Source organism: Fulmarus glacialis, unplaced genomic scaffold (assembly GCF_000690835.1).
Source record: "Fulmarus glacialis isolate BGI_N327 unplaced genomic scaffold, ASM69083v1 scaffold19514, whole genome shotgun sequence".
Taxonomy (NCBI): domain Eukaryota; kingdom Metazoa; phylum Chordata; class Aves; order Procellariiformes; family Procellariidae; genus Fulmarus; species Fulmarus glacialis.
The window spans coordinates 1-24,378 of NW_009210134.1; the positions used below are offsets into that span (position 1 = coordinate 1).

The 24,378-nt window shown below is 50.3% G+C and overlaps 2 protein-coding genes across 2 annotated transcripts; one reads left to right on the plus strand and one right to left on the minus strand.

Annotated features, from left to right (window-relative positions):
• Nucleotides 1-1,866: 1,866 nt before the first annotated feature.
• On the plus strand, nucleotides 1,867-2,805 carry LOC104069927 (chromosome unknown open reading frame, human C20orf195). Its single transcript, XM_009577083.1, has one exon. The coding sequence runs from the start codon at nucleotides 1,867-1,869 to the stop codon at nucleotides 2,803-2,805; it is 939 nt and encodes a 312-aa protein (XP_009575378.1).
• Nucleotides 2,806-6,899: 4,094 nt separating this feature from the next.
• On the minus strand, nucleotides 6,900-24,159 carry HELZ2 (helicase with zinc finger 2, transcriptional coactivator). Its single transcript, XM_009577084.1, has 19 exons — nucleotides 23,888-24,159; nucleotides 23,594-23,777; nucleotides 23,101-23,208; nucleotides 21,931-22,454; nucleotides 20,930-21,562; nucleotides 19,146-19,929; nucleotides 18,628-18,703; nucleotides 13,737-17,250; nucleotides 12,806-12,891; nucleotides 12,282-12,413; nucleotides 11,713-11,880; nucleotides 11,292-11,433; nucleotides 10,721-10,837; nucleotides 9,957-10,149; nucleotides 9,030-9,164; nucleotides 8,562-8,780; nucleotides 8,110-8,266; nucleotides 7,503-7,670; nucleotides 6,900-7,024 (listed from the first exon to the last, which is right to left on the minus strand). Exons 1-19 carry the CDS (start codon nucleotides 24,157-24,159, stop codon nucleotides 6,900-6,902), a joined length of 7,737 nt encoding a protein of 2,578 aa, XP_009575379.1.
• Between the last annotated feature and the right edge of the window lie 219 nt (nucleotides 24,160-24,378).

Consider the following 24,378-nt stretch of genomic DNA (forward strand, 5'->3'; position numbering starts at 1 on the left):
TGGGTGCCCCATTCCACCCCCGCAAGCCCTGGCCTGGGCGAGCCCGGGGCCGTGCAGCCCCCGGCTTGTGCAACTGCAGCCTCCCAGGCTGCAAACATAGCGACGCTACTGGGAATACAGCCGTTCCTGGCAAGAAAAAAAGGGATGTAAAAACCGAAGGGGAAAACAAGCACAATCACAGCTCTGTCTGTGGGCAAACAGACGGCTCTAGACAGCCAAATCGCTCTGAAAGCGGGGTAATGTAACCTGGTGCATGTGCTGTCCCTGTTGCACTCCATACGGGGATGCCAGGAACTGGCGCTGCTTTGGTTTAGGGTTTTTTGTGTGTGTGTGTGTGGAAAAAAAAAGTGAAAAGGAAATACAGCTTGTTTTTTAAGTTGACAGCTTTCTTGGAAAAAAAGCTGCTGCCCGTGAGTGAATTAGCGTAAATTGTAGTGCAGCTAGGGGCCAGGCATCTGAAAGATTTACAAATGCTTGAAATTCCTATGAGGAAGCGTTATTAGGGAAAACGAGGCTAAGAAAAATTGCTTTGTCAACTAGATATCACCATCTAGCTTCTACAAGACATGTAAGAATTAAAATATCCCATTTAGATACTACAATTAAATAATTATAACCAGAAAATGACGTACAATGAGAAAAGTTACCTGTTTCTAGAGCATATCATCATAGTCTGACTGGGGTCACAAAATCTTATTTTCAGAAATCCGTATTTATTTCTTTTTCAAATCAAGCGTGTTCAGCTTGTGAAAGCCACCTTCTCCACGTCAAGCTGGGTTCTCATTACAATAATCACCACCAACAGGGACACAAGTATTTATTTAGCTAATTTCTGTTTATGATACATGAGCTGTGTGAGCCACAGGTACTTCAGCTAAAGCACAACAGAGAAACACCTTCCATCTTGGCTCCGCAGGCACCACCAGCCAGGGCACGGCTTTGTCTAAATGAAACAGCTAAGACTAAGACAGAGAGCAGATACCGCGTCACAAAGGACCACTACCTAAACACCTTCTTACCAGCAAACCATTATCTGTTCACAGGTGCTTTGCATGTGTTTCATTCTCTTACTGTACATTGTTTATAGTCTGAGAGCATTCTTCTACAGGAAAGCAAATAGATATCATGGGCCGAGGTGATGATGTAAACTAAAACCAAAGAAAAGGAAAGCAATACATCACTGAAAATGTTGTCGGCTTACAGCTATCAATCCACCGTTGAAGGTAGAGGTGCAAGGGAAAACGCTAGTATTCCACTTGAAAGCTGTTGTGAGGTGGCACTCAGCGTATTGCGTGGTTCTGCCTGCCGCATACCAGCTCGCTTGGGGGCAGAGGGTTAATTTGAATCACCAAGGTGATTATGTAGCTGTAGGAACTGGCTTAGAAGATGGGTCTCAAACCTCAACAGCCTGGCAGATTACAAAGAGAGAAAAATAGACATCTCCAGAGATGTAGAAGAATGGAAAGAAATTGCTTACAGGAGTACAAAGGCATCTAATTAGAATGAAACAGAAGATAATAAGATAGGGAGGAATTTTGGCAGAGTATATCAGAGAATAGTTCCTGACAGTGAATCTATTAAGCAGAGGTAGCATGTCTCAAGGGGGGGTAGCAAGAGACCAGTTGGTTGGAATATATGAAAGTACACTATACAAAACATTAGAAACCATACAACTATATAGGAAAATTCCTCTGGAACTATATCTAGTCTAACAGTTCTTTCCCATCTATAAATTTATAAGCTAAGCTTTAATTAAGAGAGGAGAGAAGAGTCACAGCCATGATTATACTCCCTCACAGCTGCTTTTCCTTTGGTTCTTGATGTTGTTTTTGCTGCTTTCTTAAACAGCAACTGAGCTTTGGAATCATGGCTATGATTTTGAATGAGTTTGAAACCAGTTCGGAGAGTACTGCGCACGGCGAAGAACAACAAGACAATGTCAGCTGGGAGAGGTACTTGGAAAGGAGACGCCTTGTTCTGCAGTTCCTGCACTCCAACCTGAGCCTCCACCACCTCCAGCACCACCGGAACAAAGCTGAGCTTCTGAAGAAGTGTTACTTCTACTTGGAGATTGAGCCCAAACACGTGAACGTGAGAGACCAGAACCATGTGATGCATCGCACTGACATCTTTCAACTAATAGACCCCTGCCAGTTCCAGAGGATGAAGAAGGTCGGAAAAAACCAGACTGAAATCCAGCTGTCACTTCTAACTGAGCTGTTAGAGCAGCTGGAACGAGGTCGGGAGGAGCTGAGCTATTACGTCGAGACCTGTGACATGGTAACTTTCCTCTCCCGGTGGGACTTGATTGTGCAGAGACTGTCCCAGCTCTCCGAGTTTATGGAAACTCTCCTTTCCTTGCAAATGCCAGGAAAGCTCTATGTCAAGCACCGTTTGGTGTCGCATGCAGATCTTAGAGGTACTAGACTCCCCAACATCAGGCTTTCTCTCTGTACAAAGATGCCACTGATTTTTGATCGAAACGAATCATTTGCACACAAGGACTGGGCCACGCTCAAGTGGTTTACCGAAAATCAAGAGTCACACTTCGAACAATGTGAGCTGCACTGTAAGTTACTGACAAATGGGAGTCAGACGGAAGTGGGATACGGTAGGATTCAGAAAGTCACCTCCAACACATGTGTAGTCCAGGACCTGCAGCCTGGCAGATCATACGAATTCACAATTAGAAGATCAGACACTCACACTCTTGTCTGGGAAAAATGGCACGACAGCATTATATTGAAGACAAAAACTAACGCTGTTGAAGACGCGGACAGCAGCGCTTGTGCACCAGAAGGATGAGGTGGCACACAAGAACATTTTCTCATTTTATCCATTTGAAAAAGATGAATGAGAAAAATTAAAGGTAAACCTTATTTTTAAACATTTTGCGTAAAGCTGAACTCGTTCTGTTTTCAACAACAATTTTACAAGCGCCTTCCCCAAGTCTTTCCAGGTTAATAGTAACCCATTCCAAATCTCTCACATAAAATAACATCCTTGGGCAGTATTTGGCACTCAGCACTCACTTCCCGCTGCCAGAACTCACAGGTGGGAGCAGCTAGAAGCAGGTAGTCCTGCAGGACACCTTGAATTCAAAGCACAGGAGATAGAAGCATCTCCATCATCCAGTGCTTTCCATCCACCGAAAGATGCCCAGTGCCAGCTTCTTGCAATGATGTTTTGTTTTTTTTACCCCAAGTTATTTTCTTCCCCGTGTCCTTCCTCCAAAACACCTGAACTGAATCCTAAGCTCTTCAAATCACTCACCCTAACTTATCTCCACCTCTGCTTCCTCTCACCCTCTACACCCCGTGCCTTATAGGTACCTAAGCATGATTTCATGCTCACCCCTCTACAGTGCATGAAAAGATCACTCTGATGGAAAAAAAAAACACACAAAAAAACAACAACAAAAAAACCCAACCACCCTCCCAAACTCCCACAACAAACAGGGAAGGGTAATACATCCACACGACCAATATGTAGAAAACAATCTTTTCTGCAGAAAACAATGTACTGCAGTTAATGCTCATTTTCTTTTTTACCATTTGGTTCAGTCCAAATATAGCTGTCCCCACACGGATTGTAGTCAAAGCATCACATAAACAGACCTTTTAGTAGTAAAATTTATTATTTAAATAAATTCAAATCATTTTTACAATTATGGCTTAAATATCAAAAAAGGAATGTTGAGGTTCATTCTTATAAACGGTAGAAGCAGGTAAAAATATTTGTATCCAAAACATCATTTGAGGTTTGCTGCAAGTCACAGACATACAAAAGATAAAAACCTGCCACATTTAAAGTTCCTTAATTTACACTTCACGACACTTAACATTTCATTTCAATTTAAAAAAAACCCAACAATTTATTGCAGTAAATTGATTGTCCTACACAGATCTGTCCAAATCCTTAAAAACAGTCCAGTGGGCTTCTCCTTTGCCAGCTGGAGCCAAGGAGAGGTTCCCTAGTTCTGGACGTCTGTAATGTCACTGCCAGTCCCAGCGGGATGCAGGGCGATGGCTGCAACCACACAGACTGTCACAGGCTGACGCCTGGCACACCGCTTGCTGCGTGCGCCAAGTTCCCATTGTTCAACTTGGGCTCAAACTCTAGCTAGTGCCAAGGAAATCAAGTTGTCCAGTTGGATAAACAGACATTTGTGTACTGCAACAATGTTCTTTTGTCTGTGAGCTGCAGAAAACGTAGAGCCTGTAATCGGAGAGATACCCTGGGCACCATGCTGCCAGTGGTTTCCTACTGGAATTACCAAAGGTTTGGTCTTTTTGTTTTTTATAAGTATTTTAAGAATATGTGCTTGAACGTAAAATTCTTTCAAAAGTAAATTAAAAGCTCTGTGTGCAAATGAAACCGGACTACTTTGAACTTTTTTTCCTCTATTGATTTCCATGATTCTCTCTATCTATAAGCATAAGGACAAGAACACGATATTCAGCTGTCACTAAGAGTCTGTAAAGAGTTTGATTAATTGCACTTTCTGCTATCCCTGACTATCGCAGCTGCATGACCAACTCTACAGGCACCTGCTCACAGCCCAAACAGCCCAAGAGTCCCGCCTGGCTGTTACTGCTGCTTGGGTGGTCTAGGGCAGCGTTTTCTAAACACCGGTTACAAAAAGCATCTTCAGAGGAAAAAAACCATGTATATTGTCTTGCAACACAGAGGTGACCAAGCAAAGCATTTCAGTCTAGGCTTTACCCTCCAAGGAGTTGCAGTAAACGTTTTTGCCCTGCTGAGGGCAAAGGGAGATGCTTTGTGAGGTCTCTTTCTTGGTCTATACAAACACATGGCCAAACCCCACACAAGAGCACTGGACTAAGCCACTACCCTTGGGGTGAGTCTCCTCATTTGTGCTACATGTAATGAAATAACCAGAAAAAAAAATGGGAGAGACTCTTCACTTACATTAGATCACGAAAATGAGACCCACTGGTTCTAAAGGGACCAAGATGACTTTGTTAAGAGTGATGCTGGCACCATGCTGAAGTATTTATCCCAACAATTTTTTGTAATTCTCCACATCATCTTGGAGATACATGACTGCATTTCAGTAGTCCACAAAGTGATTCCCATACAGGCTTATTTTGGAATTGCAATATTATTTGAAAATCAGGCTGGCACAGAAGATCCCAGCTGGGATGACTTCAAAGAGGAACAATGAACTTCACATCTTACCAGCTTTTATCAAGCATCTTTAGAACCAGCAGGAGTTACTTCCTATGGGCTTTTGTCCCATATGGAATGGCCAGCCATATGCCTGTTACTATGCTTCAGTAAGACAAGAGCAAGCCTGGGTGGTCTCTAGTGTACAGATCAAACCCACCAAATGCAGAAGTGCAGGAAGGTGGTTTAAAATAAGGAAGAGAACAACAAAATTTCTCCATAGGTTCTTAAGTCAAGTCTAACACAGCGTCATGAGAAGAAACACAGCATCAAGTAAAGACTTTTCCAGACACAACGCTTTCTTATTGCACATTCCTCCACACTGGAAAAAGCCATGCTGCATTTTCAGTTGCAATCACAGGACAAAATTCATCCCTGCCATAGCGCTGTGAAGTCACGGGGACCCCTCACTTACGCCAAGGAGGACTTGTGTCCCAGCACAATACATACTTGGTGCAAAATCGCCGTGATTGCATCTTGGCTCCATCCCACGTGAACATCTAGAGACAGCCAAGCGTGTGGTCTTGGGGAGAGCTGAGGCAGGCACTTCATACATTCAGAATTGAAATGAGATAAAAGACACCCCTCCCTCAAACCGATCATGCTTCGAAAAGCAGCTCCATGATTCAGCAGAGAGCACCACTTCACCGCTATACATCTGTATCAGCCATACGTTACCGGGCAAAAGCAGCCTCCTCTAGTGAATCACAGCTTCCAGTTCACAGCAGTTTGGCTACTTAAAATAAAAAAATACATTATACACATATATGCTGTGGTACATTTATCAAATTTCCATCACTGCTCTTAAAAACTCAGGCCATAAGACTGTGAAACAAATTCACAGAGTTAAAAGTTAATAAATTAGAAGCAGCTTTAAAAAAAATATGGGGTAGGAAAGGGGGTCTCTTACAGGAGGAGATTTCAAATAAAAGTTTAAAATATGCTTCCAACGTTTCTTGGTAGAAGCAGTCCTCGCTTTTCATTAACTTTATACTGGTGAGGACAACCTCCTTTGTACAAAGGATAAGTAAATCTATTTACAAAATCAGCTTGGCCTTGGCTCTGTGATATTTACACACTCAGACAACAGCGTTTTGGCTAGACAAAGAGTGGTACGTGGTTCTCTCTTTGCTTTCTTCCTTCACTTAAAAAAACGAAAACATCGACAAAAAAACCCAAAACAAAACAAATTGGTTTTCTGCTTTGAGAAATGAGAAGCCTTAAAAATTCCCTGGCCTTGGTTTTAAAATGAGTGGTAGCACTCAGAAGCTTTGGTCCTCTATGGCAAATCGCAGCTTGCCGCACGGCTCCGTTGCGTGCGGTCATTCCACCCTCGACAAATGGGCTGAGTATTTGGTCCCCAAGGCGCAGCTGCACTGGCAGATAGGATGGGGTCTCTGCTGAGCATCTTACAGTTAAAAAAAATAGTATCATCCTCAATAAAGTCACACACCCATCCATCCATTTCCACTGCTTTTTGGTTTGCTAGAGCTGAAAGTTCCTGTCCAAGGTTGCACTGATTAAAAAAACCCCCAAGATGCCAAAGCACGCACTGAAGCTGAGCTGTCACTGTGCAGGGGGAGATCCTGGCTCCCCCACTGCGTTTGGCTCCATAGGTCATTAAGTAACGGAAAGACCGCATCCTTCCCAAGGCACACGTAACGCGGTTCAGGTAGAGAGGGACGAGCTCATCGAAGTACAACCCATCCTCATCGGTGGAAGGCTGAAGTCTTCCTGATAAAAATCCCCTGGGCTGCAGCATAGCAGTTGTGCTGTCTGTAATGCTGAAGCAGTCTCCTCCACAAAGGGTTGCACTCCAGGAGGTACCGGTTCCCTGTTGGCACAGGGATGGGGGCAGCGGGTTAGTGGCCAGGAGAGGCTCGGACAATACCGTCACAGAAACTTCTGTCTTAACATTTCCAGCCTAAGGGTGCTGGATAACTTGCAGGGACACAGAGCCAGAGCTCTGTGAAATCCCAGCTCCCTTTTCAGTGCCGTCATATCTGCAAGCAGCTTCCCTACAAGAGGAAAATAAGCAGCCAAATTCTGTTAGGAGAGAGCTCTAGCACGCAAGTGACGGAAACAACGTGGTCCGAACCAGAGGGTGAGAAAAACTAATTATACATGCTGCATGCGAGCCATGCACGATCTCTGCTTTGCACAGATTGCCCAGATAGCAGATTCAAAACTGCAGACAGTCTAAAGGGCAGAAGAATAAAGCAAGACCGTCGGTTGTACGAGTTTGGATCTCCACCCCTTCATCCAAGCATCCTGTTCCCCTGCAGGCCTGTGCACACTCCCAGGAGACCCACCTAAAATGCAGAGTCCTTCCTTAGCTCGCGTGATGCCGACATTGACCTGGTTTGGGTCAGTAACAAACCCCAGGTACTTCTTCTGCCAGCTCTTCGTGGGCTTCCTATCAATCTCTGACCGGGGGCAGGAGCGTACAGGCGACAGGATCACGTATCTCCACTCACTTCCTAGAAAGCGGAATTGAACCAGATTCTTTTTAGAAGGAAGCATCTGGCCACCCCTCCACCCCACAAGACACTCATTTCTCTACAGCAAGACCCACAAAACTGCAGCCACCGTTTGAGTTTCTCCAGCTTTGGAGGCCATCGGACTCCTGGTCGTTGCTCTCCAAAGAGCACATGTTATGGCAGTTCTTTAACACCCCCTTCAGCCATCCTCCACCTTCCTGTCTTCAGCAGTCTCACCCGGCCCGGGCACTCCAGAGGTTTCCAAAGGATTTATTATAATCACAAATCACCCAGAAATCTGGCCCAGGGATACTTCCTCCGTGGCTGAAATGACCCTGGTGTAGGATTTGCTCGAAGACTGTCTCTGTCAGAAGTTGCTTCAGTCCTCAGGAAGGCAGGAGAGAACAGAACCAACCCTCCCCTCTCCTGCCAGCCTCACCTTGACTCTTCATGATGGTGCAGACGGTCACTCCACGGATGCCCTCCTTCAGGAGGCTCTTGCTGATCTCGGACACCTGGGCGTTGTAGGGGCTCAGGATGGCGATGCTCTCCGACTGGATGGTGCCATCTAGTGTCAGCTGCTTCGCTATCCTCACCTGGGGAGACCAGGGTCCTGCTCACCTGGGAGCGGTGGCCGGAGGGACCCTGTCCCCGGGGCAGCGATGGTGCTTGGCTGTGCTGCTCCCCCTGCTCTGGGTCACGCATCCCTACAGCTGCCTCTGGCCAAGGGCATTGTGGCGTGCTCCAAACCCGAGAAGACGCCAGGCAGATACTGCACCCCACTGATCTTTATCCCATATCGCTACTCATCGTCCCCCCACGATCCCCAGAGTCGCCCAGCACAACACCCTCCCTTTTGCATCTCCAGCAATTCCCCAGGACCCTCCTCACCGCCTGCTCCGCTTCTTCTGGGTTAGCTTTGGAGTTCTCGTTTCCTTCCTCAGTAGAAATCATGAGGCTCTGCTCCTTCCCCTCCACGTGCCCGAAGATGATAGGGCAGCAGCTGTTACCTTTGTGGTAGAAGACACTGGGTTTACGAAGAAGCTGAGGGCACGTTTTCAGCCGCATTTGGTAAAACTCCTGGGATGGGAACTTGCAAATGTCTTTGTGCTGGCAGAGAAAAGGGGAGAAACAGAGATGAACAAAACCCAAGGAACTTCTCACCTGCAGCATCTTTTTGGGCAGGCTTCACCTCCAATGCCGCTGTGCCATAGCTGGCACTGGGCGAGTGCATTACTCATTGCTCTAGGAAGGGAAAGCACTAATGGAAAATATCTGTCTCCCAGTGACTTGAGGCAAGCCCTGATAGCAGCATTTTCTGTGATGGAGAAAAGACAATCCACTTGAGGAAGGCCTCACCATGCGGTACTGCGTATCCAGCATCCACGCCTGATTCTGGTAGCGCTCAAAAAGAGATGTCTCCATGCCAAGACTCTTGCAGAAGTCATTGTTGACCACAGGCCGCAGCTGTTTGTGATCCCCAAGCAAAACAACCTGGAATGAAGAGTGGACACCTCAACTATGGGGGTGGTGGCACTGGTGAAGACAATCAGCTCTTTGAAAGACTATTTGCACACAGACACTTGTTGCTCCTTATTTACGTTATGGTTACGGCAACCTCAATCAAGGACCACGTTGGGCATTATATAAAGATCCTGACCCAGATAACGCAGAGCCTTGTTCCATCTGATAGGAGAAAGACATCATGTAGTAAGTCCACTGAGATCTGCTCTGTGCTTCTTTTCACGTTAATACTTTGTACTGGGTCAGCACATTTTTTGGTGGCAGTGATACCCACCCTGTAAAGAAGCACCAAAAATCCAGCCACACTACCACTTGTCTTCTCTTGCAGAAAGCCAAGAGCAAGTTTAGAGGAGACTGCATGGGTGTCACTGTCTGAAGACAGAGAGCTGAGCTGATACACACAGCAGAGAGGCGAGCAGATCCAATAGTTCTCTACCACAGCTCTCAGGCCTACAGCAGGTCTTACGACTGCTTTACGTGATAGAAACAGATAATATACAGCTCATGCATCTAGTGAGAATACTTATGTACCGCATGTACCTCTCTGTGCCTCAGGATTTTAATTATAGTTAGTAGAGTTATACCCCAAAGGAAGCAGCTCCCTGAAGGCTAAAACATTGATAAAGCATCATAGATACTACCAAGAACCACCTTAAAACCTGGTAAAACTTGGAAGACCAGCATGGTAAGGGGTGGAAGACATGCAGAGGTTTGAGAGCCCTGAGCAGCTGTCCTAGAGACACGTCTTTGGAAGGGACTTACCTTCTCAGCATGGCGGTGGCTGACCAAGGGGATGAGGGTCTCGGGCTCTGTGGACATGGCACACTCATCAATGATTATCTGCTTGACATTGAGATGCTCCAGGGAATTGGCAGATGCAGCAGAGCACGTGCACAGGATGACATCGTGGCATTCCAGTTCATATGTACGAGCAGCTGACAACTGAATTTTGTACCTGGTGGTCAATGCAGAATACACCCGGTTATGCATAAGGGAAACATCTCTGGGTTCCTCATGCAGGAACCAGGCAGAGTTATCAAATCATTACGGCTTTATCTCCTTTCCCAGGACGACCCGGTGTTCCCAGAAAAGGGCTTTGGATGGACACTGCAGGAAACGTACTTTGTCCTGAACTGAACAGGGCAGGGGCTCAGGGCAGAGGATGCAAGTGTCACACATGCGTAATACGACTTTTGGTCCAGACGGACAACAGCACCAGAGCAGGCGTGATGCTGAGGCTCTGCACTGCACCACTAACCTCGAGCTAATCACTTTTTATCATCATGCCAAACACACAGCTTATTAATCTGTCTTGATGTTTTCACCTAGTCCCTTGGCTTGCATGAGCCAGGACAAATCCGCCGACCTCCACGCAGTCTACCAGTTTGTGTCAGCTGAGACCCAGCAAGTACAGCCCAAACCTCTTCTGGCGGGGGGAGGAGATTGCTGCACTGCGCTCCTTCGGGCTTCAGAGGTGGCACGCGGCCAAAGTCAGCCGTCTCTCACCAGGGTCTCTTTCTACTCACTTCTTTGTTTCTTCTTCTGTTATCTGCTCTCCTTTCTTCATCCGAGTATCAAAGTTACAGATCTCCCGCCAAAAAGGGTTGGACGGCTGCCGGATGCGATGATGCAGGATTATTTCGCTGAATAAAGAGTAAATATATAAGTATTTTCCCCCAACACAGACCCAAGTGATCTCTTCTACAGTGAAGCATACCACACCTGTCTATGTGGAGAAACCCCGTTAGATAAAGAAGTCACTTTTCCATCTTTATAGAGCTTAGTTCACCCTTGAGGACACAAAATACAACCACTTTTCTTTAGCAGTTGCAAGCAAGAATGAAGTCAGAGGCCTTTAGAGCTGTTCGAAAGAGAGATGAAAACATCTAGGATGTTTTCAACAACCTGGATTCCCTGACTAGGTGCTACATTAGACTACACACCTCCACTTGAAAAAAATAAGTACAAAGCAGGTTAATAGTGCTGCTCCACAGAAGCAGAGTGGAAATTGCATTTGCTCCGGCTTGTTCAGCTTTAGCGGTGCAGAAAACATCGCTCCCCAGCACTCTCAGAGCCTGTGGGGCCACGCGGTCCTACCTGAGCTCACGCTTTGGTTTTGCATCCCGCAAGGCTTTGCGGTAGAGGTGCCGGTTGCTCCCCGGGTACGGGTATTCCATCGTCTCAATGGCCTCCCCGTAAACCCTCAGTGGTTTCAGGTTCTTCATCTTCAGCAGCATTTCTGGGGAAGGAGGACAGGTCTGCTCAGACAGCACCAGGCACCAGTGATGCTGAGAAAGCTCACGGCCTGCGAGGTGCCCAGCGTTTGCCGTGCACTCGCCTCTTCTCCCCACCCCTCGCTCACCAACCCCACCTTTACCAGTCCTTGCCCTGCAGCGAGGGGTCTTTTCTAAGGACCAGCCCCGCTTCGTGCCCCCCCGTCTCCCAGCCTTCCACTCCCGCCCAGTGTTCTCCCTCCCACCAGTACGAGCTGCTTCAGGGGCTTAAAATCAATACTTACGAGCAACAACGTCAACAGACTTGTTGGATGGGCCACAGTACAAGATGCACTTTCTCCTCTTGCACGTTTCTTCTTCAAAGGATGCTGTTTGCTCCTTCATGACGCTCTCCTCGTTCAGCTTATGGAACCAGTAGACAATGTGAGTTCCAACAACAGTTTTCCCTGTGCCTAGAAAAGCAAGGAGTTTGCTGAGAACACTTTATCCATGATACCCACGCTCTAGATCAGCATCCAGATGATCAGCCGTGAAATAAAATCAAGAACGGAGGGGACTGCATTGAACCGCTGTGGGTGACGCCAACCCACACTACCTTCTCCTGTCTCACTGAGGGTCCTATGGACCCGGCTGCCCAGGGAAGTGGTAGAGTCACCATCCCTGGAGGTATTTAAAAGGCGTGTAGACGTGGCGCTTAGGGACATGGTTTAGTGGTGGACTTGGTAGCGTTAGGTTAGCAATTGGACTCGATGGTCTTTTCCAACCTAAATGATTCTATGAAAGCAACAGATTATCTCTAACCTGCCCTTCAAGACAAAGTAGGCATGTACTTGTGCCGTCCCCCCAGCCTTACCTGGTGGGCCTTGGATGAGCGTGAAGGATTTTCTCAGAGCATTTAGAATAGCCTGGTTCTGACTCCGATTGAGCTTCCTGTGGCTGCCAGGGAGATCAAAGGATCTTTGCTGCAGGATTTTGGACGTTGTCACTGTTATGTTAAGAGACAAGAAAACGAGTTTAAAGAACGTTACTGAAGACAGCACACAAGCGATTCAACAGGAGGATGCAGCAGGTACCAAGCAATCGTGGCCCATTTACAAGAAGACCTAAAAGTAATCCTTGTCCCGTCCCAAGACGTTCTGCCCATGAGCTTTCTCTGTGAGTCCTGGGGATTCAAACATCACCCGTGCCACTCTCCAGCAGGGCATCCCATATTATCTTCGCTCTGCCAGGCTAGCAGCTCCTCTCCTCCTCTTGGCAGGGGAACCTCCTGGTCTGGGAGCATAATCCCTACAGCAAGGGCCCACGGAAGCTGCCAGGGCACCTGCCTGGCCAGAAGCAAGTAGCCACAAGGTAAGAAAGGTGAATATTTGCACCTACCTCTTTTAGGAGGTTCGTGGCCAAGGGCGATGCTTTTAGCAAGCTCGGAGGCATGCTTGAGCATCCAAATTGCCTTTTCTTTCCGTCTGACAGACAGGGAAAAATAAGAATGAATGGAATGTAGCATAAAATAGTGAAAATTGTAATACAGCTTTGTACAAATGTCTTGTTTATTCTTTCTCTCTGCTTTGGTGTTGCATTAAATCCTTCCACAAAGAACTTAAACAAAAACAACTCTTATACTGCTCTTTTGCATCTGGGACTATTTCTCAACTGTCTGAAGAGCTGAGCCTGCAAAGATGTTGAGAGCAAGGAGCACAACTTCTGTCTCAATTCCATTTTGTTATGGCCCACCCCATTTTATTGGATTAGCTTCCAATTTTTTCCTAAAATTCACGATACAAAAGGAAGCACGTTATGTCCTGAAAAAGCTACAGCAGTCGTGGGTGTGTAGCAGCTCATGCTGTGTAAAAGAAGGGCAAACTAGACATCAGCTCTGCTTTAGTGAGAGCAGATCTTGCTTCACAGCAACAACAAAGGGGAATGATTGGGAAATCAGGGAGCACTTCTGCTAGGCAAACCCTGATCCAGTGCTTCACACTGCCTTTTATGACACACATTGCAGCAATCCAGTAACGTAAGAAACAGATGCCCAGGGAAATTTCAGGACGGCACCTTCCCCTGTCTCCCCATTCTCAAGGTCAACCAGAAGAGCAAAAGGCCATCTGGAGAACAGACCTGAGAAATGCTGCTGCCCCCACCAAACATCAACCCAACCGCATGGCCAGTCGGAGCTGGGCACAGCCAGATTTTTCAGGGGATCAGCTGCACCAGCGAGTGAGTCCCGTTTGGGTGCAGCAAAGGAGTCCCATGGGAAGCTGTTGCTCTGCATGGACAGGTTACCCAGAGCACGACCGCTAAGCACACTTACACGTCTGGCAGCATCTTTGGTATGAGCTCCACCGTGAACCTGGCAGAGGCCTGTGAGATTTCCACAGGGATGTTCTCCATAGACATATAGTGGATGTAAAAGTTCACAGTCTGCTGACTAGTCCTGTCTGACTTCTCATCGTCGCTGAACTCTTCAGTGACTCCGTGAGCCACCCAGGTGTAGGTATCTGGATCAACCACAAGTTTGCTTTCTGAGCTGCCCTTGTTAAGAAAAGTCAGATTCTGGAGGCGGTGGCTGAGGCATTCCTCATCGCTTTGAAGGCTCCCAAGCTTCAGCCCACCTAAGCGAATGCACAAGTAACAGTGGTTGAAGTCCACTTCAACAGAGCACTCCTCCAAAAATTGTTTGTTTAGGAGGAAAGTCCCTTGCAGCTGTCCTTTGCTTGTCCTTTGCTTTGCCCAGGTTATTTTGACATCATGGAGGACAATTGAGTCGTTTTCGGCCACCGCACACGAAGCGGACTCCATGGCGCTCATCGGCATCCATATCTTGTTATACTCCGTTGGGTGCTTGTACTTGTCTTTGGACGGCAGGGTAGTGTAGGCAGTGAAGCAATCAATAGGCTTTTCCATGTGTTGCAGGCAGACGTCGAAACCCGGCGTCACGCACCACAGCTGCACGAAGGGCACCAGGAAGCCCCGGTAGACGTCCGTGGTGAGCTGGAACTGCAGCGTGTCGCCGGCGCTCAGCTCCAGGGAGAGCTCCATGTAGTGCGAGCACTGGCTCTTCCTTATCCAGCCCATGTTCCGGTGGTACAGGTGCTTGCTCTTCTGAAGGAGGGAGGCCGCGGTCTCAAACTCCTCGTTCCTGACGGCTGCGAGCACATCTTGCCAAGTCTGGGTGTTGAAGAGGGTGACGCTGCGGTCGCGGAGAGGTCCTTCCCGCAGACTGTGCTCCTTCATCTTCTCCACAGAGTACATCCTCCTCTTCCACGTCAGCTTGATGCTGCTCCGCTGCTGGATGAACGTGGGCTGCTCTATCAGCTGAAGAGACCTGTAGTTAATTATCTGGGGATCTGGAAGACTCTCTTTGTTCAGTGGAAACAGGGCTTTAAAATACTTGTTCATCCCTTCGATATCCACCACGAAGGCAACCTTCTGCAGGACTTGGCCCTTCAGCTGGGTGGCCATCTGCAGGCAGCGGGCTCTCTTCTCGTACATCACCGCCTTGGAATTCTTCCTGTTGAAGTCATGACAGAGAAACTCAATGTCGTCTGAAGAATAGATGATGGGCTTCTTGCGGAGCACAGAACGAAGGTGCCGCTGGACCACAACATCCACGTACCGGCGGATGGGAGAGGAAGCCCAGGTATACGAGTCAACGTGCAGGGAGTAATGGCCCGCTTTCGACTGGACAGTGGAGTTGGAGCAACTGAAATAGGAGCGGCTGAGCAGTCTCCTGAACTCCAGGGCCACGGGGGCCAGCTTCGGGTGGATGTCATCAGTAATGATAAGGTCTAGCATCTTGTGGAAGTCACGGACATTAGCGGCTGACTGAAGATGCTCCCAGATGGGGGCCAGGAGGCTGAACTCCACGTTTTTAGAGGAGTCTTGGCCAGGAGGCACCTCTCCCAGGTGGTGTGAGAGATGGATGGACAAAGGAAGGATGTGGCTGTACTTGTTTTTCATGAGTGATAACTGTTGAAGGTTTGGCTCACACTGACACCGGAGAGGAGTGACATTTCTGGTGTCCTCCCGGTTGGTGAGGAACTCGGCCACAAAACTGTTGAACATGATCATTAACTCCTCTATCATCTGATGGGAACTCCTGTTACCTGGGGAGCTTTCCTCATCCAGCTGATCATAGAAACAGTCCTCCTGCAGCCGAAACTTCCGATGGATCCTGGAGAAGTGGTAAGCCACAGCTATGCAGTCCTCCAGGGTATCGAAACGAAGGGCTCCTGCCGCTCCCCTGTAGCGGTCCTTAATGCAGAGCTCTGCCTCTTCGTAGGACAGCTGTCTGTCCGAGCGGATCACAGAGATGGTGAAGATTCCCTTTAACATCTTATCAGTCTCCTTTTCTATGGTGACAAACAAGGAGATCACCTGACGATCTTTCTGTGGCAGGAGGCTGCAGATGTCTTGGCTAATGTGGGGTGGGAACATGCACAGCGGCTCCTGGTTGGGGGCGTAGTAGGTGACACCCCGCTTCTTTGCTTCCAGGTCCAAGGCACTGCCTTTGGGAATGATGCTAGCCACGTCTGCAATGTGGATCCCAATCTCATAGCAACTCCCAAGATCCCTAACAGTGACAGCATCGTCCAAATCCCTGGCGCCTTGGGGGTCGACAGTGAAGGTCAGGTAATTCCGACAGTCCTTCAGATTTTCCTTGGTGAGGTTTAGTTTGCTGCTGGAGGTGTATTTGGCTGACTCCTTGGTGACAGCAGCTGGGTATTTCTTCTCCAAACCATACTCCAAGTTGAGGATCTTTAAGCCTTCTTCCAAAGTCAATGCTGCATGCAGAATCTCCGTTATTATCCCCAAAGGGTAGTAAAACCCTTCCCGCCAGGAGATAACCTGGACGCAGAATAACTGGCATCTCCTCATCCCCTGGCTGATCTTCTCGCAGCTGACCACTCTGTACTTCCCATTGACAAGCCTACGGATAGGAATGACGTTGGGTTTCTCTTTCAGCCCTGGGACGAATATTTTGGTGACAGTGGGATCGATGGGTATCATCACCCGGGGATCAAATTCGTCCATCATGCAGATGAAGGTCCGTTCTCTCTCCGCGCGCTTTAAGATGCCCACCACCTTCCCCTGAGGGCGGTGGCTGCCGCTGTCAGCCGTGCCGCTCTGCAGGATTTCCACGAGCACTTCGTCCCCAGTGAAGGCCGTCCCGCAGTGAACTCTGCCTTTGATCTGAATGGTCATAGCAGGGGAGTTGTTGAGGGTGAAGGCAGAGGCTCTGTCGAACCCTTCTTTGATCAGCTCGCACCTCTTGTACATTTTGGGGTGCATGTGCAGATACTCCTGCATCATCTGAGAAGAGAAGCTGACGTATTCCTGCCTGCCTTCCCACAGGTTTGAAGCCTCAGACTTCACGTTCAGCAGCCCTTCTTCGGACACTGTCACCAGCACGTTCTTGCTCTCATCTAAGAGCTCCTGGAGGATGGGATCATCAGTATTCATGCTCTCAGCTTCAGAGCTCCAGGAATCCGTGTCGCTGTCCTCCTCGTCCCCCTCCGGGCTCCTCCTGCTCCAGCTCTCCTTGTCACAGGCAGCCTGTTTGATCTGGGCCATCGTCAGGTTCTCCGGGAAGACGCTCCCCTTCTCGATGCACTGCTGGATGAAGCGCTTCCATACCTTGCTGCACTGCCCATGGGAGCACAAGGCCACGGCATCCCCCACTGCAACAACCAGCGACTGAGCCCGGGTCATGATGGTGTTGAGCACTCGGGCTTCGTTGAAGAACTCGAGGTGGTGGGAGGCCGAGACGCGCAGGCTCTCGCTGGTGTGAACCGTGCTGATGATGATGACCCGGAACTCCCGTCCTGCAAGGGAGGGGACAGGGAGAAGTCACTCACGGGAACCCAACGGGGAAGACCCTGTCTGGCTGCCACCCGGCGCTCTGCCCATCTACGCTGTGTTACATGGCCGTGGGCCAATGTAACCTCGCTTGGCTGAGTCATGGGAGTCACCTGATGCAAATAAAGCAGCTCTTGGGGATCGTGAGGGCCTCCAGGCACGAACCAGGATGGACAGCAGGAGGCCACCACCACCCACGCACCAGGGAGGGAAGGGCAGCGTGGAGATGGGAGAAAGGCAGGGCACCAGACCAGCGGAGCCGCGAGCACCCACGGAGCAGCCCCGCGTGCTCAGTGCCACCGGCAGCCCCCGCCAGCCGCTCCTCGCAAACACGGGTAGAGTTTTCTGTGAATCCCAAATTCCTTGGGGAACCGAGGGTCTTGCAGGAACAAGAGCAGTGACCGTTCACAAGAATCCCTCTCCCCTCAAGGACAGATCTGCTGGCTGATCGCACGACAAATAACAAAGAGCAAGAGGCACCCTGGTGATTTCAGAGCTGAGAAGAGACTGCAAAGAAAGGGTGTGGAGATCAGAAACACACCCCAGGGGTCAGTTATTCTCACCATGAGGAGTCCCAGCTGCACAATAAAGAAAAAAATAATAATAAAAACACAGATGAGTCATAAACTAAGTCCTTGAGGACAAAACCAGCCCTATCCCTCTCTCGTCATCCAGAGCAGCGGACTCCTCCTTTAGTGAGCTGTTCTGCGATTTTTGCTGCGACTGATACCCACAGGCCATCCTGGTTTCAATTCCCTTCTATTACCGGCCTCCCCCGCTGGTACTTGGGGCTTCACATGATTCACACATGCTCAAGTCCCTGGGATCACACTTACAGGGTTTTCACCCTCCTACAAAGCAACATCCATATATTTGAAACGAGCTGACAGTTGGGTGCAGGTTTAATTCAGTGTGAAATCTTATTTGCTAAGGAAAGGACAAAAATCAAAGAATTACCAACCAGAAGGGGATGGAAATCAGCCAGAGGATTTCCAGGCACTCCCTCCTCATCAGCGTTACGTGGGCTGTGGCCGCTCGCTGCAGCGGCGGCAGAGCCACGGGAAGGGCAGGGGAGCTCTGCCTAACAGCACCGCACGCACCCTCCCAGAGAGGTATTTTGCCATGAGATCAGTCAGTATTTTGCATTTTAGCAAGGAGGACAACGTTAAGATGCCAGAAAGACCTCTGCTAACGACCCAGCGTCTCTTCCCCCTGCTCGTTACACAGTGGCTGTAGCTGCCATAGACTCTCCTCTCCACCAACATGACTGCAAAAGTTCTCCCTAGCACACAGAAGACCTCAACACACAGCCAGGCATGACTACTATTGCACAAGACACAAACCTGGCAAGTTTTCATAGTTTTCTACCACCACATCTTGTAGCTGCTTCTTTCTCAGTTCTTGTCTTGTTGCAGAAACCTGGTAAGAAAGAGAGACGCACAACTGAATACAGTTTCAGCTCAGAAACGCCCCCCACCCAACACCAAGGTCGCTTACCCTTCTCGGCTGCAGGTTCCCCAAGAGCGTTACTTGACAGCAGTCACACGTCCTGGGCTGACTTCAGCCAGTGCTCCCCATCTGCCCTACAGTTAACCTGCCTAGAGGATGCTGAACCAAATCTTCAACTAAACCGTCCCACCACGAGGCATCTCTGCTCCAACCACCCAGGACTACTACCCAAACGGAGAGCACCTCGAAAAAACACTGGTGGCATGCAAGACCCCAGATGCCCTATTTTTGCTAGCACAAGAGACAGGTTTATCATAAATAGGGTCCAGCATTTACTAGGGAGTGTTTAGAGAGCAGTCAGCGGTGCATGCATAGGGCCTTCAGGTGGGGAACACGTCGTTCTCCTACATACCTGCATCCCATGGGAGACCACACAGATCCTCTTCAGATCTCGGACACCCCACTCATCTGGCCACCTCTGATGGATCTCCTTCACTTTCTCAATCACTTGTATTATCTCGGAGGTGTTGTGCCAAGAAATCATGGACATATCCCTCTCAGCCACGCCAGACACGTGGCAGAACATGAGCGGGTAGATTTCGGGATGGGGTGGGATGTTCCCACTGGCTTGGATAGCATTGCCTTTGCCAATGTAGAAGTGCTTGGAGACAAACTCAATTATGCCTGCAGTGGAACGATAATTCTCATTGAAGATGATCCTACTCTTCATGGCCACTTCATGCCTCTCTTTCTGGTAAAACTGAAAGAGTCGGTTTAACAGGGTGTGATCAGCAGATTGTCCATCCCCAACACAGAACAGCTTTGGCGTTATCTGCATGTGGTCCCCAGCGAGGACAATCCGGGTTTCAAAAGTGGCATAGGAGAGTGGAACCAAAGCTTCGCACTCCAGCATCTGAGCAGCCTCGTCGATCATGATGTGGGTGAAGTAGCCTGGGGCAACCTTCAAGTTCTTGGATAACATAGAGGTGGTAATAATGATGTGGTGCCTGTCGATCTCCGCCTGCGTGGGGTGCCGGAAGGAGCGCTGGTCTGCCGAGAGGCAGCAGTACATCTGAGTGATGGGGTCTGTCAGGTTGATGGGACGGTCAGTGGATATAATCCTCAAGGGAACAGCCCACGGATGCCCACTGGTCACGTAGTTATGGAAATACTCCCGGATGTAGATGTCAGCAGCACTGGTGAGGAACAAAAGGGGAAATTATCAAGGAATTGTAAGTGATGTTCCCAATGCTGCGACCATCATCCCAACACGCACCCAAAATCTCCCCCAGCTTCGGCGGACAACGCGCTCGTCACAGGAGATATTCACATAGGTGCAAAGAAGCCGTTGCTTATGCAGCCACCAATTCCAAGCCTATTTTGAGAGTATGGTTTAAAATAGGACTTGATATTCGAGACTAGGGCATCTCTCGATGCTCGTATGGAGAAATGCGATGTGCCCAACAAAATCTGTGGCCCTGCTTCTCTCTAGGGCCAAGTCACACAGACATGACCCCGCACACTCTCCAGCCCGGGTGGGCGATAGAAGATCTGCGGAGGAAGCTTCAGTGCAGCCAGACAGCCTGAAACAGGCTAAGATTAGCTGTCACCCATCTATTATACATTAAAAACTAAGGCAGTAACAGCCTGCAGGATCGGATGTGGACACTCTTTTCAGCATAACTGCTCTAATTTTAACAATCTTGGCCTGGTTTCTCTGAAAGCAGATTCAACGGCAGTCAGACCAGATCTGCATTTCCTCTTCCCCAAACTCTCCCTGGAAAAGTAAAAAAATTGGTATGTGCACAGAGCACAATAGTCTTCAAGGGCAAGCAGAGCACAGCAAGGTCAGGCAACGGCTTTCTACTTCTTCCAGTACACCGTAAAGGCTGGAAAGAACTAACTGACTCTCCAACCCCATCCCCATTTTAATAATGAGGCAGGAATATGCCGCCTCTTCCACGAAGACTTCCACCCAGTGCCAGGCTTCTTCCTAGCAGGAAGTGCTAAAGCAGTGTAAGACATATTAAATAAAAGTGAATTTATTTAAACAAGTAATTGAAATGCATACTAACAAAAGGGCAGCTCAGCTCCGTTTCATACACCCGGGCTCCCGCTCATCCCACCAGGCGAGCGACGGGGCAGCGCAGGGACTCAACCCATGACTGGTTGCCTCTTCCCTCACCCCCTGCTAACCTGTTAGTGTGAGTGCAGATCAGCACCCGCGTGTTGGGCTGCCTGAGGATCTCCATGGTGGCCATGGCCAAGGTGAACGTCTTCCCTGTGCCAAAAGGCCCGTAGATGAGAAGAGGTGGGACCTGCCGGCGGGTGGTTGCCTGGCCCGTGATGAAGGAGATGGCTAGTTTCTGCTTGCTATTCCCTTTCTGTGGTGACTGAAGAGAGTAGGGGACAGAGCAATTGGCAACATCTGGTAGGACCAGCTTCTCATCCAACAGGCGGTCCACGGCCTGGTGCCACTGCCGGAACAGCATCTGGTCAATTTGGAACTGGATCTCCACCTTGTGGGAGGTGTTTGGCTTAAAGTTCAGCTCTGAGCAGCATCTCTTTGGTATCTGTAGCCAGATGGTCTTCTCCGTGGTGGCTTTATGCTCCACACTAACCTCGTAAACCCGATTGTCTATAGGTGGGTCAAGTGCCAGGAAAGCAGTGGGCACAGACCTGCTCAGCAGATACCCCTCGTCTGTGTCCGGCGAGAGGTTATAAGGGGTAGGCACTTCAGCAAACAGCTCACCAGAGAGGGCAAACTTCATCCCCACGGAGAGGCTTTGCAGCATGGGGGTCAGCGAGATGAGGACCCGCAGGTTGAGTCTGAAAGGAGGAAACACCCGAATGAACAGCAGAGAACCGGCCCATCGGTTCATCAGCAACCGCCCTCCCTGCTGCAGAGGGAGGATTGCCACCTACACCCAGAGAGGGTCCACCAGCCCCCAGAGCACACAGAGGCAGAAGCCATGCTTCTAGCTAATCCACGACTGCGGACAAGACCCAGCCCTTCCCCTCCTACCACCACCCAGCAAGCCATCTTTCTTGGCAGGTTTCCATTCTTCTGGGAAGGCGCCCCAGGACCCAACCCAGAAGAGATGGAGACTTCAACAGCAGCATGGCCCCAAGGGCAGGGTTAGCAATGGGCCCGTGGTCCATAGCGAAGAAGAACCCTTCTGGGTCCTGGCACTTACTTGGCAATCAGAGCCTGTTCGGCTTCTTCCTCGCGGAAGAGGAAGCTGTGCATCCTCTCACGATAGTTGAGACAGGTGACGGGAACGGTCGCACCACCCTCGCGCTGGTAGTCCAGCGCGAGAGCAGGAGGTTTGTACTTGGCCAGCAGATCCACATCTTCACTGGTCCTTGGCATGCTGGGAACGATGACCCGGTTACCTCTATCCCATCGCACGAAGTTGACGGGGTGGCGGCTCTCGCTGCTGCCGGGGATGTGCTGGGGGGTCTCCCGCCGGCCCACCTTCACCTTGATCTTCTGCATGAGGACGGGGCGTCTACCGAAGTCGAACACCACCCACTGCTCGAAGACGCCCAGCGTGCAGCACTCCATGCAGACCTCCACCAGCGCGGCGGGTGGGGAGGAAGGCAGGGTGGCCACGTGCTCCCCCCGAATGTAGTGGAGGCCCCGGGAAAGCCCGTTCCCCGAGAGGTAGAAGTTGACTCCAGGTTCCCGCTTCAGTAGCGCCACGTGCTGCAGAGGCATCTGCCGGTTGAGGAGAAGACAGGGTCACGGTGAGGGCAGCCCGCGGCAAGAGCTGATGAGGTCCTCCCTGCAGCATTTCCTACGGAAAGCTGCTGCAGGAACCGAATGCCATGCTGGACCTACAGTGCACTTGAAATTCTCCTTAAAGGAGCTTATTCCTCGTGCAAACCCACAGCAATTATTTTAAGGTCTTAAAGAACCTCAGGTTTCAGTTTTATAGCAATTGAGCCAGTCTGCTGTAAACGGGAAACCTCTTATGTTGGAGAGGACAATTAGAGCCAGCCTCTTGCCCCCAACACCCATGAAACCCTGGGCAGGAAAGCAGCTGAATCTTGTTATTTGTGATGATACGTGGGAGGTGCTGAGAGCAGCCGGGTCCACCCCAGCCCCACCGCACGAGACGAGACAGGAGACACGGTGGCTGCACCCCTTACGCACAGCTCCAGCTCAGGCACCACCTGAGCCTGAGCTGCTCCCGAATACCCAACGCACGTCCTCATTCGGACATCCCAAAATCCCTATCCTTCTGCCCCTTGCAGAAATAATAATTAAAAAACAAACAAAAAACCCCAAAGGACAAGGACCATGCACAGCAGCAGGCGCTGCCAGCGGCTCGCAGCCTCCCACTGCGCAGAGCTGGGCTTACCTGGGAGTGGACCTTGAACTTCCACCGGTATTTCATCCTCCTGTCCTCCGACTGCACGTGCAGGGGCTGCTCACACACAACTCTGACGCCCTCGACGTGCTCAGCCATCTGTGGGGGAGGAACAAGAGGAGCGGGACTGAAGGCAACATCCCAGGGACACACGGCGGAGCCCTCCGCGGGGCCATCTTCACCCTTTGCCTTTACGCTACATCCTCCCGAGAGGGGACCGCCAGTAAACCCTCATGCTCAGTCCTCACCCACTGCTGCAGCAGCCTTGGGAAACGAAAGGACCCAAGGCAGAGCAGCGCGGCCGGGTACCCCGAGCAGGCTCTCGGGTTGCGTCTCGAAAGGGGTGAAGGAAGGGGGATGCAACGTGCCTCTCTGCTTCACCGTTAGCAAGGTGAGCGGTGGGCTCCGTTCCCGAGCTCTTACACAAGAGGCTTCTCGCGATGCGCCGGACCAACGCGCTCGCACCCTGCCGCCCGCGACTCACAATCAACACCTCGTTGGAGCACGTCCGATACTCGTCAATGAGCCGGTCCTGGTAGGACAAGAGCCCTTCCTTCAGCGCTTGCTTCTTTTTCTTCACGGCAACCTTCACCCTCTGGATCCACTCCTGCAGCTCCTCGGTGGAATGAGCCTTGGTGCAGCTGTTCCCCATTTCGCACACCTCCGCTCTGTCGGGAGAGAGGTGTCCCAGGTGCCACCCATGCCTGGTGGCATGGGGGTCCACAGGGAGCCGGCAGCTCCCTGCCCTCTTCCCCCCTGCACTGGGTGGATGCCTTACCTGCTACACAGCGAGAACTTGGTCAGCCCGAATGGCGGCGTGCGGTGGGCCCACTGGCCAGAGGTGTCAGCCGAGAGCATCTGCACGTGCTCAGCCGAGGAGCAGTGGCTCTCGAACCTCTCCTGCGAGCTGAAGGTCACCAGGCAGACCCGGCAGTAGAAGTGCACCGTCGCGGGCGCCGCCGGCTCGCCGTTGGTGCTGCAGGTCCCTGCGGCCGGCAGCAGGTCGGAGCGAACCAAGCCCTGCTCCCTCTCAGCCTTCCAGATGGCCATCTCCACGTCGCTGTGCGCGTACTGGCAGCGCTGTGGGGTGTGCTTGCAGGGCTGGCCCCTGGAGACGAACCTGCAGTAGCTGAGGGTGGGCATGAACTCGGGGCAGGGCCGGATGGCGATGTACTGCTGCTTCCTCTGGCTGTCCAACACCACGTGCACCAGGAGGGGGTCCCAGGTCCGGTGGGACTCGCAGAGCCGCCCCTGGCCGCCCGCCGAGAT